The sequence below is a fragment of the Emys orbicularis genome, chromosome 1 (genome assembly GCF_028017835.1).
Source record: "Emys orbicularis isolate rEmyOrb1 chromosome 1, rEmyOrb1.hap1, whole genome shotgun sequence".
NCBI lineage: Eukaryota > Metazoa > Chordata > Testudines > Emydidae > Emys > Emys orbicularis.
In genome coordinates, this window is record NC_088683.1 from 216111789 (window position 1) to 216125320 (window position 13532).

Consider the following 13532-nt stretch of genomic DNA (forward strand, 5'->3'; position numbering starts at 1 on the left):
TAAACTATGGTTTTACTTTGAAAAAAGGATGTAAAAATGCCACTTCATTTCATAACAGGCCGTGCTCCTTATATGTAAGTCAGACAAGCTTTTTAACTTAGTCAGTTTTGCAGAGACAATCATACTAATTGTGGGAGCTGGCTTCTCCTCTGGTTTGAATGTCAACAGAGATCTTAACTGAATTCCACCTGCAGACTCTGACTGAGGCTGATATTGGCGATATAAATAACCCAGCTTCACTTTAAGATCCCAGTTTAGATTTGCAGGTCTAGCCGTTAGAAAAACAAAATAATTTTTTCTTGTAAAGGAGGCACAATGAACACAGGACCCCTTAATGCTCTGTTTTAGTTATATCTTTCTGACCGGAGTCACATTTTAAACCCCATCTGCTGCCCCAAGGAGGCGAACAAGGAATCAAGACTCATACAAAACTCCCCACAGGATCCATCATCCCTGAGAGGGAGAAATGATAAAACTGGAGGGAAGGGAATCCTTCCCAGTTCCCAAGGCAGGGGCTCAAGTCAGGTGTGCCACATACCCCCAGCCTGGGCATGCAGGGTTGGGCTTTAAGGCTGGTACTAGGGTGACCAGATGTCTCAATTTTATAGGGACAGTCCTGATATTTGAGGCTTTTTCTTATATAGGTTCCTATTACCGCCCCTCCTGATTTTTCACACTTGCTGTCTGATCACCCCAGCTGGTACTTTCCCCCCAACCCCTGGGACTCCTATGGCTGGTTCAGTAGCTAATAAGCAAGGGGGCGGGGCCAAGATAGACTCAGCCCCGGAGCCTCTCGCCCTATTGGTTGAATTGGAAGTTCCGCTCATAATCTCGTCCAATCAGGGTTCTGTTTTCGTTGCCCGGCGACCGTTTCCAAGCGGTGCCGGCTCCTTCCTTCTTCCCAGCTGCGGGCTGCGTGTCCAGGCGCCCGGGACGCGGGCGCTGTGCGGGACAATGGCGGGGCCGCGGGACGTGGCCGGGCTGCGCCTCTGCCCGGCCGAGCTGCGCTTCGTGGACGCGGTGCCCGGGGGCCGGTACCGGGCGCTGCTGAGCGTCCAGAACCTGCAGCCGGGGAGCCGCCGCCTCCAGCTGCTGCCGCCGCGCCGCGCCCAGGTGAGAGGCTGCCCCCGCCCAGCGAGCCCCTGGGACATGGGAGAGCCGGGGCCGGGGCTGGGGCTGCCCGGGGCGGGTCCCCGCATTCGCTTCGGCCAGGCCGCCGGGATGGGTAGGGGCGGGCTCTGGGGCTTGCGCGCGGGTTGCCACTCGAGGTGTAATGCTGCAAACTGCTGCCCTGATACAATGGGCTACCTTGGCCTTTCCCCATCCTCTGGTCCAAGGGTAGCTCTGTGTGTGTGTTGCTACACGTGTCACAATTTGCTGGCTCTCCCCTTCTCCCATCTCCTGCACCTGGGGGTGGGAGGAGGTAGCAAGTTGTGATGGTTGTGGGCACTCCCCTCACGATTTACTACCATGGTGAAATTTCTGTTTTAAATGTATGTGGACACAAATACATTATATTTTTGTAATTTGAAAAAACATTCTACAGAGGTAAACTTAAGGGCTATTGCATAAGACCTGAAGGTTTTGTTTTTTTCTTCTTCTTTGCTTCTTTCCATTGCAGATGATGGGCTATAATAACATTTTAATGTTCCCAAAACACTGAAACTAGTGTAAAGTACTGTAAACAGTTTTTGAAATATGTTTATTATTATTCCATTTTAAACACAAGCTATTAAGCAGAAAATCTACCATTCTTCATTATAAACACCCCTCCCCCTGCCCAAATCCCTTGTCACTGTTACGCATATTGATCAAGTTTTCAAAACTAAATTTGTACTTCTGAACTTTGGCACAACCGTATGTGTATATTGTCCTCTGATCTTATTCCAGAGATGTTTTTTCAGGCTTTTTCCTCACTGCTAAAGCCGAAGTGACCTCTCACTGTGGTTTTTATGTCAGAATAGCTTCTGCATGTTAGCTACCAAATAAAACAAAAATCACCTTTTTTATCAGTGAGGAAAAGGCCTAAGTCCTATGTTCACAAAGGGACTTAAGCATTGCAGTGCTCCTGCCTAGATTTTAGGCACCAAGATAGTCAGAGGAACACAACTGCAGTTCACAAATCCTGGGTTAGGTGATTATGCTCCCCATATAATGCATGGGGGGAGGGGAGAGGTAACACAGAGTCGGTACTACAAAAACCAGCTCTCTAGACAGGCAGCTGCCAAAGACAGCTTCTGGGAGATGCCAGTCAGAGGGATGTATGCTAAACCCCATCCCCTCACAGAGTTCAGTGCCTAAATCCCCACTGCATGCAGGCACCTCGCTGTTCAAATTCTTTATCCCATTCTGCCTGAGTGGGGATTGAACCTGTCTCTCCCACATCCCCGCTAAGTGTTTTCACCCATTGATCTAGAACAGGGATAGACAACCTTTGGCACGCGGCTCGCCAGGGTAAGCTCCTGGCGGGCTGGGCCGGTTTGTTTACCTGCCGCGTCCACAGGTTCGGCCGATTGCGGCTCCCACTGGCCGCAGTTCGCCACTCCAGGCCAATGGGGGCTGCGGGAAGTGGCGTGGGCCGAGGGATGTGCTGCTCAGTGTCACCCCCGTCCTGCCAGTAGGCAGGACTTGACCCCAGATACACAGGCACAGCCCCTACTGCAGCCCTGTGAGGAGATGCATGGGGGAAAGTACCGGAAAGCGGCCTTTTGTTTTTCCCAACTCTTGAATGAATGGGAACTCTTGGCCAAAGCTGTTCCTAGCTGGGTGGGTGCAGGTGCCAGGGGAAGCCAACAGTGGGATGCACTACACATGGAGCCTGCATGGTTGGATGCTGCAGGCATAAAGGAGGAGGCCTCCCAACCGGGGGGAGCATTGGCAGCTCGTGGAACTGAATAAAGTTGTCCATGGAGAAAGGAGACTCTTAATGAAAATCCATGAGTCCTCAGCTGGATGATTGTGGGAAGATGAACCAATTCTGAAAATATAGGGAGTTCTTGGGGTCTTTATATGCTGTTCTTGAGAAACTGCAGGTGGCGTCTATGGGACATTGGGAAAATTGACTGTTTTCATTAGATTTTAAGTGATAGATCCACAGTTAGCATTAGAAGTGCTTTTGGGGAAAAGAAGCCTCCGTGTGTTTGAGACCCTTATGGGAGTTGCATATCAGATTAATCTTTGCTGGTGAATCTTGCTTACCCTCTCCTGGGTGAAATAACTCAAGTAGGGAGTTTGATTTACCCCCCTATCCTCCCCAACTGTTTCCTTTCAAGAACTCTGTGACATCCTCTTTCTTTGCCAAATGGTGTCATCCAGATGTGAATCTCTTTGCCACAGGAATGAACACCATGTAAGTGAGGTAGTGTTCCAGAGCAGGCAGGGACTCAAGTTCTGTTAGAATGCTTTTCTTTCTTAATGGTTGGTGGGGCTTATGTATACCCGCTCTTTCCCCAGTTTTCAATCTTTTTCCTTTGCTTCTCGAGGTCCTCGAAAATTTGGCAGGACTCAGCTTGAATAGTCATACTTGCTTCAGTATGGACTTGAGAGATCTTTGCTTCTTTCAAAGAAGCTCCCATTCTTTCTTCTTTATGTCCTGGATCTCTCTTCTTTGGAGAGAGGATGGGTACTGCATCAGTATATCAGTTAAAAGAACAGGAGTACTTGTGGCACCTTAGAGACTAACAAATGTATTTGAGCATAAGCTTTCGTGGGCTACATCCCACTTCTTCGGATGCATAGAATGGAATATATATATATATATATATATATATACACACACACACACACACAGAGAGCATGAACAGGTGGGAGTTGTCTTACCAACTCTGAGAGGCCAATTAAGTAAGAGGAAAAAAAACTTTTGAAGTGATAATCAAGATGGCTCAGTACAGACAGGTTGATAAGAAGTGTGAGAGTACTTACATGGGGAAATAGATTCAATGTTTGTAATGGCTCAGCCATTCCCAGTCTTTATTCAAACCTAAATTGATTGTGTCTAATTTGCATATCAATTCGAGTTCAGCAGTTTCTCGTTGGAGTTTGTTTTTGAAGCTTTTCTGTTGTAAAATAGCCACCCGCAGGTCTGTCATTGAATGACCAGACAGGTTAAAGTGTTCTCCCACTGGTTTTTGAGTATTATGATTCCTGATGTCAGATTTGTGTCCATTAATTCTTTTGCGTAGAGACTGTCCGGTTTGGCCAATGTACATGGCAGAGGGGCATTGCTGGCACATGATGGCATATATCACATTGGTAGATGTGCAGGTGAACGAGCCCCTGATGGTATGGCTGATGCGATTAGGTCCTATGATGATGTCACTTGAATAGATATGTGGACAGAGTTGGCATCGGGCTTTGTTGCAAGGATAGGTTCCTGGGTCAGTGTTTTTGTTCAGTGATGTGTGGTTGCTGGTGAGTATTTGCTTCAGGTTGGGGGGTTGTCTGTAAGCGAGGACAGGTCTGTCTCCCAAGATCTGTGAGAGTGAGGGATCATCTTTCAGGATAGGTTGTAGATCTTTGATGATGCGCTGGAGAGGTTTTAGTTGGGGGCTGAAGGTGACAGCTAGTGGTATTCTGTTATTTTCTTTGTTGGGCCTGTCTTGTAGGAGGTGACTTCTGGGTACTCATCTGGCTCTGTCAATCTGTTTTTTCACTTCAGCAGGTGGGTATTGTAGTTTTAAGAATGCTTGATAGAGATCTTGTAGGTGCTTGTCTCTGTCTGAGGGATTGGAGCAAATGCGGTTGTATTTTAGAGCTTGGCTGTAGACAGTGGATCTTGTGGTGTGTCCTGGATGGAAGCTAGAGGCATGTAGGTAAGTATAGCGGTCAGTAGGTTTCCGGTATAGGGTGGTATTTATGTGACCATCACTTATTAGCACAGTAGTGTCCAGGAAATGGACCGCTTGTGTAGATTGATCTAGGCTGAGGTTAATGGTGGGATGGAAATTATTGAAATCATGGTAGAATTCCTCAAGGGCTTCCTTTCCATGGGTCCAGATGATGAAGATGTCATCAATGTAGCGCAAGTAGAGTAGGGGCGTTAGGGGACGAGAGCTAAGGAAGCGTTGTTCTAAGTCAGCCATAAAAATGTTGGCATACTGTAGGGCCATGCGGGTACCCATAGCAGTGCCGCTGACTTGAAGGTATATATTGTCCCCAAATGTGAAATAGTTGTGGGTGAGGACAAAGTCACAAAGTTCAGCCACCAGGTTAGCTGTGACATTATCAGGGATACTGTTCCTGATAGCTTGAGGTCCATCTTTGTGTGGAATATTGGTGTAGAGGGCTTCTACATCCATAGTGGCCAGGATGGTGTTTTCTAGAGGATCATCGATGGATTGTAGTTTCCTCAGGAAATCAGTGGTGTCTCGAAGATAGCTGGGAGTGCTGGTAGCGTAGGGCCTGAGGAGAGATGATGGGGCATCCAGGATTTCCAGGTTTATGGATCTTGGGTAGCAAATAGAATACCCCTGGTCGGGGTTCTAGACATGTGTCTGTACAGATTTGTTCCTGTGCTCTGTCAGGGAGTTTTTTTAGCAGATGGTGTAGTTTCTTTAGGTAATCCTCAGTGGGATCAGAGGATATGATTCTATGATAATGGCTTGTAGAATGTGGTGTTAGAGAGCTGTCTAGCAGCCTCTTGGTCGTAATCCAACTTATTCATGATGACGACAGCACCTCCTTTGTCAGCCTTTTTAATTATGTCAGAGTTGTTCCTGGGGCTGTAGATGGCATTGTGTTCAGCATGGCTGAGGTTGTGGGGCAAGTGATGTTGCTTTTCCACAATTTCAGCCTTTGCTTCCGTCAACGTGCAATCTATCAGTTGTTTCAGTTGTTTTATCCTTCCTCATCACCATTGTATCCAAACACCTCAGTTATTAAGGTATTTATCCTCACAACACCACAGTGAGTCAGGGAAGTGCAATCATCGCCATTTTACAGATGGGAAACTGAGTCACAGAGATTAAGTGACTTGGCCAAGATCACACAGTAAGTTTGAAGCAGAACAGGAATTGAATTAGTTATCCAGTTTCCTGTTTCACAACCTTAACTACAAGCCTCCCCTCCCCTTCATCTGCTAACATGGTTTCCTCTTGTGTTATGGGGGTGAGGGGGTCTATTCAGTTCTTGAGTAACTTATCTTTTCATCATCATTCTGTGAGGTTACAGATAACATTGTCTATAGTGGATGCCTAAATTAAGTATCTAACTCCATGTTTAGGCATTTAAAGCACTTAAATAAGTGGACTGATTTTTTTCCCCCCGGCGATTCTGAGCACCTACCCCGCCATTGAAAATTAGTTACCATCACTTGAGCTAGGAGAATTGGTGACATCCATAATGCTGGCTTTCCTTATATCATCTTTCACAACAATTTGTTTGTTTTCCAACCATAGTCTAATTTTTTCCATAGAGTATTCATACTATTCCACTTTCACCAATTTTATTTTGCTTCAAGTCTTCACTCCTCTAACCTCTTGATTTACTGAGGAGGCCAGATTACATGGGCTACTCAGTTATTACCTGACTGGAATCAAAGCTGTTCCATAAATAAATTTAGTGGATTTCTGGTTTTTGGAGAGCAAAGCCCAAGACAATTCTGTTCAAAGACTGCCAAAATGGATAAAGTATATTCCAATTTAGCTTTCTTAGAGTTTTATACTGCCTCTCATAACTATAGTATCTGAGTGCCTTCCACATAAATCTATAGAATAGTGAAGCTTCTAGTGGATTTCATGGAAACGTTGGCACTTCTCAGGGTATGTCTAAACTACGAAATTAGGTTGAATTAATAGAAGCCGGTTTTATAGAAATCGGTTGTATATAGCCGATTGTGTGTGTCCCCACATAAAATGCTCTAAGTGTCTAGTCGGCGGACCGCGTCCACAGTACCGAGGCTAGCGTCGACTTCCGGAGCATTGCACTATGGGTAGCTATCCCACAGTTCCCGCAGTCTCCGTCGCCCATTGGAATTCTGGGTTGAGATCCCAATGCCCGAATGATGCAAAACAGTGTCGCGGGGGGTTCTGGGTACATGTCGTCAGGCCCCTCCCCCTCCATCAGAGCAACGGCAGACAATAGATTCGCGCCTTTTTACCTGGGTTACCTGTGGAGACAACATACCACGGCAAGCATGGAGCCCGCTCAGCTCAGCTCACCGTCACCATATGTCATCTGGGTGCCGGCAGACGTGGGACTGCATTGCTACACAGCAGCAGCAGCTAACTGCCTTTTGGCGGTAGACGGTGCAGCATGATTGGTAGCTTTCATCGGCGATCTGGGTGCTGGCAGCCGTGGGGCTGGCAGCCATAGGGCTGCATTGCACCAGCCCTTCCTTTTGCCTTTTGGCAGTAGATGGTTTATTACAACTGGTAACCGTCGTCATCGTACTGCAGTGGCTGTCGATCATGGGCACCTGGGCAGACATGTTCAGTCCAGCAGTGGCTGGAACTCCGTATGTCCCCCAGTCCCCCATCCCCCCCAGTCATATTCTGCTGCCTTGACAATGATGATGATGGCTATCAGTCGTAGTATGCCATTTTCTGCCAAGCGCCCTGTTGGATCATCGCACATTAGCAGAGTCTTCCCTGAGCAGCAGATCGTGCAATAGGCCTGAAGGCTACTGCCAAGCGGCCAGTATTTGCTGCCAAGCACCCAGAAGATGCCGAGGGCTATCAGTCATGCTGCACCGTCGTCTTAAGATGTAAAAAATAATTTGTTCTGTATTCATTTGCTTCCCCCCTCCATCTGTCAAATCAACGGCCTGCTAAACCCAGGCTTTTGAGTTCAATCTTTGGGGGGGGGGGCATTCTGTGTGACAGTTGTTTGTGTTTCTCCCTGATGCACAGCCACCTTTGTTGATTTTAATTCCCTGTACCTGTACGCCATGTCGTCACTCGCCCCTCCCTCCCTCCCTCCCCTGGTCCGTCAGATACTAGTTTCGCGCCTTTTTTCAGACCAGACGCCATAGCTAGCACTGGGATCATGGAGCCCGCTCAGATCACCGCGGCAATTATGAGCACTATGAACACCACGCGCATTGTCCTGGAGTATATGCAGAGCCAGGACATGCCAAAGCAAAACCAGGACCAGCCGAGGAGGCGATTGCAGCGCGGCGACGAGAGTGATGAGGAAATTGACATGGACATAGACTTCTCACAAGGCACAGGCCCCAGCAATGTGGAAATCATGGTGTTACTGGGGCAGGTTCATGCCGTGGAACGCCGATTCTGGGCCCGGGAAACAAGCACAGACTGGTGGGACCGCATCGTGCTGCAGGTGTGGGACGATTCCCAGTGGCTGCGAAACTTTCGCATGCGTAAGGGCACTTTCATGGAACTTTGTGACTTGCTTTCCCCTGCCCTGAAGCGCCAGAATACCAGGATGAGAGCAGCCCTCACAGTTGAGAAGCGAGTGGCGATAGCCCTGTGGAAGCTTGCAACGCCAGACAGCTACCGGTCAGTCGGGAATCAATTTGGAGTGGGCAAATCTACTGTGGGGGCTGCTGTGATCCAAGTTGCCAGGGCAATGAAAGACCTGGTGATATCAAGGGTAGTGACTCTGGTAAACATGCAGGCCATAGTGGATGGCTTTGCTGCAATGGGATTCCCAAACTGTGGTGGGGCGATAGACGGAACCCATATCCCTATCTTGGCACCGGAGCACCAAGCCACCGAGTACATAAACCGCAAGGGGTACTTTTCAATGCTGCTGCAAGCCCTGGTGGATCACAAGGGACGTTTCACCAACATCAACGTGGGATGGCCGGGAAGGGTACATGATACTCGCGTCTTCAGGCACTCTGCTCTGTTTCGAAAGCTGGAGGAAGGGACTTTCTTCCCGGACCAGAAAATAACCGTTGGGGATGTTGAAATGCCTATAGTGATCCTTGGGGACCCAGCCTACCCCTTAATGCCATGGCTCATGAAGCCGTACACAGGCAGCCTGGACAGTAGTCAGGACCTGTTCAACTACAGGCTGAGCAAGTGCCGAATGGTGGTGGAATGTGCATTTGGGCATTTAAAAGCGCGCTGGCGCAGCTTACTGACTTGCTCAGACCTTAGCGAAAAGAATATCCCCATTGTTATTGCTGCTTGCTGTGCGCTCCACAATATCTGTGAGAGTAAGGGGGAGACATTTATGGCGGGGTGGGAGGTTGAGGCAAATCGCCTGGCCGCTGATTACGCACAGCCAGACACCAGGGCGGTTAGAGGAGCACAGCATGGTGCGGTGCGCATCAGAGAAGCTTTGAAAACGAGTTTTGTGACTGGCCAGGCTACGGTGTGAAACTTCTGTTTGTTTCTCCTTGATGAACCCTCCGCCCCTCCCCCCCCCGGTTAACTCTACTTCCCTGTAAACCAACCACCCCACCCTCCCCTACCCTCCCCCCTTCGAGCACCACTTGCAGAGGCAATAAAGTCATTGTTACTTCACATTCATGCATTCTTTATTAATTCATCACACAACTAGGGGGATAATTGCAAAGGTAGCCCGGGATGGGTGAGGGAGGAGGGAAGGAAAAGGACACACTGCAGTTTAAAACTTTAACTCTTATTGAAGGCCAGCCTTCTGATGCTAGGGCAATCATCTGGGGTGGAGTGACTGGGTGGCCGGAGGCCCCCCCACCGTGTTCTTGGGCGTCTGGGTGAGGAGGCTATGGAACTTGGGGAGGAGGGCTGTTGGTTACACAGGGGCTGTAGTGGCGGTCTCTGCTCCTGCTGCCTTTCCTGCAGCTCAACCATACGCTGGAGCATATCAGTTTGATGCTCCAGCAGCCGGAGCATCGACTCTTGCCTTCTGTCTGCAAGCTGACGCCACCTATCATCTTCAGCCCGCCACTTGCTCTGTTCATCCCGCGATTCAGCACGCCACCTCTCCTCTCGTTCATATTGGGCTTTTCTATAATCAGTCATTGACTGCCTCCACGCATTCTGCTGTGCTCTGTCAGCGTGGGAGGACATGTGTAGTTCTGTAAACATGTCATCACGTGTCCTTCGCTTTCTCTTTCTAACCTTCACTAGCCTCTGTGAAGGAGAAACATTTGCAGTTGGTGGAGGAGAAGGGAGAGGTGGTTAAAAAAGACACATTTTAGAGAACAATGGGTACACTCTTTCACGTTAAATTTTGCTGTTCACATTACACAGCACATGTGCTTTCGTTACAAGGTCGCATTTTTCCTCTTATATTGAGGGCCTGCCGGTTTGGTGTGACAGATCACTCACGCAGTGCCAGGCCACAGATTTCAGCTTGCAGGCAGCCATGGTAAGACACAGTCTTTTGGCTTTTTTAACCTTCTTAACATGTGGGAATGGTTTAAAACAGTAGTGCTCTCATTTCCCATACCAAGCACCCGTTGGGTTGGCCATTTAAAATGGGTTTGCAATGTAAAAGGAGGGGCTGCAGTTTCAGGGTTAACATGCAGCACAAACCCAACTAATTCCCCTCCCCCACACCCAATTCTCTGGGATGATCACTTCACCCCTCCCCCCACCGCGTGGCTAACAGCGGGGAATATTTCTGTTCAGAGCAGGAACGGGCACCTCTGAATGTCCCCTTAATAAAATTGCCCCATTTCAACCAGGTGAACGTGAATGATATCACTCTCCTGAGGATAACAAAGAGCGATCAGGAATGGATGTTGTCTGCATGCCAGCAAACACCGGGACCATACGCTGCCATGCTTTGTTATGCAATGATTCCAGACTACGTGCTACTGGCCTGGTGTGGTAAAGTGTCCTACCACGGCGGACGGGATAAGGCAGCCCTCCCCAGAAACCTTTTGCAAAGGCTTTGGGAGTACATGAAGGAGAGCTTTCTGGAGATGTCCCTGGAGGATTTCCGCTCCATCCCCATACACGTTAACAGACTTTTCCAGTAGCTGTACTGGCTGCGATTGCCAGGGCAAATTAATCATTAATCATTAAACACGCTTGCTTTTAAACCATGTGTAATATTTACAAAGGTACACTCACCAGAGGTCCCCTGTGTGCCCTCAGGGTCTTCGGTGAGTTCGGGGGTTACTGGTTCCAGGTCCAGGGTGACAAACATATCCTGGCTGTTGGGGAAACCGGTTTCTCCGCTTCCTTGCGGCTGTGAGCTATCTACATTTCCTCCATCCTCCTCTTCCGAACCCTCTTCCCTGTGTGTTTCTCCAGTGAGGGAGTCATAGCACACGGTTGGGGTAGTGGTGGCTGCACCCCCTAGAATGGCATGCAGCTCCGCGTAGAAGCGGCATGTTTGCGGCTCAGCCCCGGACCTTCCGTTTGCTTCTCTGGCTTTGTGGTAGGCTTGCCTTAGCTCCTTAATTTTCACGCGGCACTGCTGTGCGTCCCTGTTATGGCCTCTTTCCTTCATGGCCTTGGAGACCTTTTCTAATATTTTGCCATTTCGTTTACTGCTTCGGAGTTCGGCCAGCACTGATTCATCTCCCCATATGGCGAGCAGATCCCGTACCTCCCGTTCGGTCCATGCTGGAGCTCTTTTGCGATCCTGGGACTCCATCATGGTTACCTGTGCTGATGAGCTCTGCATGGTCACCTGTGCTCTCCACGCTGAGCAAACAGGAAATGAAATTCAAACGTTCGCGGGGCTTTTCCTGTCTACCTGGCCAGTGCATCTGAGTTGAGAGTGCTGTCCAGAGCGGTCACAATGAAGCACTGTGGGATAGCTCCCAAAACCAATAACGTCGAATTCTGTCCACACTACCCCAATTCCGACCCCCTAAGGCCGATTTTATCGCTAATCCCCTCGTCGGAGGTGGAGTAAAGAAACCGGTTTAAAGGGCCCTTTAAGTCGAAAGAAAGGGCTTCGTCGTGTGAACGTGTCCAGGCTTAATTCGATTTAACGCGGCTAAAGTCGACCTAAACTCGTAGTGTAGACCAGGCCTCACTTTACAGGGTCAGAAACTCTCTGCTTGATGTAGTTTGTTTTTGGGAGATGAGGTTCGGAATAAAAGTGGTGGTCAAACTGTGAGTATCACTTATAGATGAAAGGCTTTCTCAAAGAGGAAGGCTTTTTAATGTTTCATGAAGATGTTCAGACTCTGGATTTGCCAGATCACCTCTAGAAAATTGTTCCATAGCCAATTCCCTTCAACAGAAAATGGTTTGTCCTTAGTTCTCATAGGCGTTGTACTGCGCTTAGTGATCTGCATTGTCCCAGAGGAGCACAGCTGTTGCAGTGGTTCGTATATCAAAGCGGGACCTATGATGTAGTCAAGGTTTATGTGACGGGTTACCCCTGGGGTGCCACCTGGAACTGGGGTACCACTGAGCCCCCTGATCCACCAGCCTGGGCTCCCTCTCACACTGTACTGCTGTGACAAGTTGCAAAGCCCTCCAGCCTGCACTTTCACCAACATACATACAGGAAGGGACACACCCAGCTGCAGTCACATGCAAGCTCTCTGACCAGCCACGGAATAGGAAGGCTACACAGCTAATGCAACTCCCAGCTCCCCAGGCGCACACCCCCTCTGGAATATAAACCCGAAATTATACAGTCTTGTACTGCACAGGGAACTGTACAGCATAAGTTCATAAAGTTCGCCCCCTCCCTCAATGTGGAGAGGAATATGCCACGGCTTTTACCCCTTGAGTGAAGATTCCCATACACTTAACTCCAACTCACTGATTTAGATAAAGCAAAAACAAGTTTATTAAAAACATAAGATAAATTTTAAGTGATTATAAGTGATAAATAGATCAAAGCAGATTATCTAGCAAATAAACAAAAATGCAAACTAAGCTTAATATACTAAATAAATTGGATATGAATTAGCAGATTCTCACCCTAAGAGATGATACAAGCAGGCTGAAGATTCTTAAGGGGCAAGCTGCACTTGCTTTACAGCTTGGAATCCTCAGGAGTTTCATTTATAGGCTAGAAATTCCTTTAGCCTGGGTCCAGCACTTCCCCCAGTTCAGTCTTTATTCCTCAGGTGTTTCCAGGAGTCTTGTTGTGTGGGGAGTGAAGAACACCAGATGATGTCACTCCCCACCTTATATATGTTTTGCATATGGCGGGAACCCTTTTTTTTTTTTCTTTTTCTTTTTTCTTTTTTCCTCAAAGCTTGGTTTCCAGACAAGTCTTTTTAAAAAAAATACTAACATCCCAAGATGGAGTCCAGCATAATGTGGTTTGATCATATGTCCTTATAGAGTCATAGCAGCCATTACTCACAGGCTGTTTGGAGTGTTCTCAGGAAGGCTCATCACCAGGTGGAGATAAGCTTCTCCTCAGTCCTATTGTTTTTTCCTAATGTCCTATTGCACTAAAGAGGCCCTTCGCCACCTGCTATCTAGACCAGGGGTTCTCAAACTTCATTGCACCGCGACCCCCTTCTGACAACAAAAATTACTACACGACCCCAGAAGCGGGACCGAAGCCTGAGCCCCATTACCCCAGGTGGGGGGGCCAAATCCAAAGCCCAAGTGCTTCAGCCCCAGGCAGGGGGCCTGTAATCTACTCTGCTGTCCAGGGTTGAAGCCGCTTTGGCCCCGGGTGGTGGGGCTCAGACTTTGGCTTTGGCTCCA

At 48.4% G+C, this 13532-nt stretch overlaps 1 protein-coding gene across 1 annotated transcript in view; it reads left to right on the forward strand.

The window, feature by feature from the left end:
• Positions 1-954: 954 nt before the first annotated feature.
• The window catches only part of CFAP47 (cilia and flagella associated protein 47), a 704026-nt gene continuing 691448 nt past the window's right edge, over positions 955-13532 (forward strand). Inside the window, exon 1 of the mRNA XM_065423211.1 lies at positions 955-1113. Coding sequence (XP_065279283.1) covers positions 955-1113 — 159 coding nt within the window. The remainder of the gene's footprint in view (positions 1114-13532) is intronic.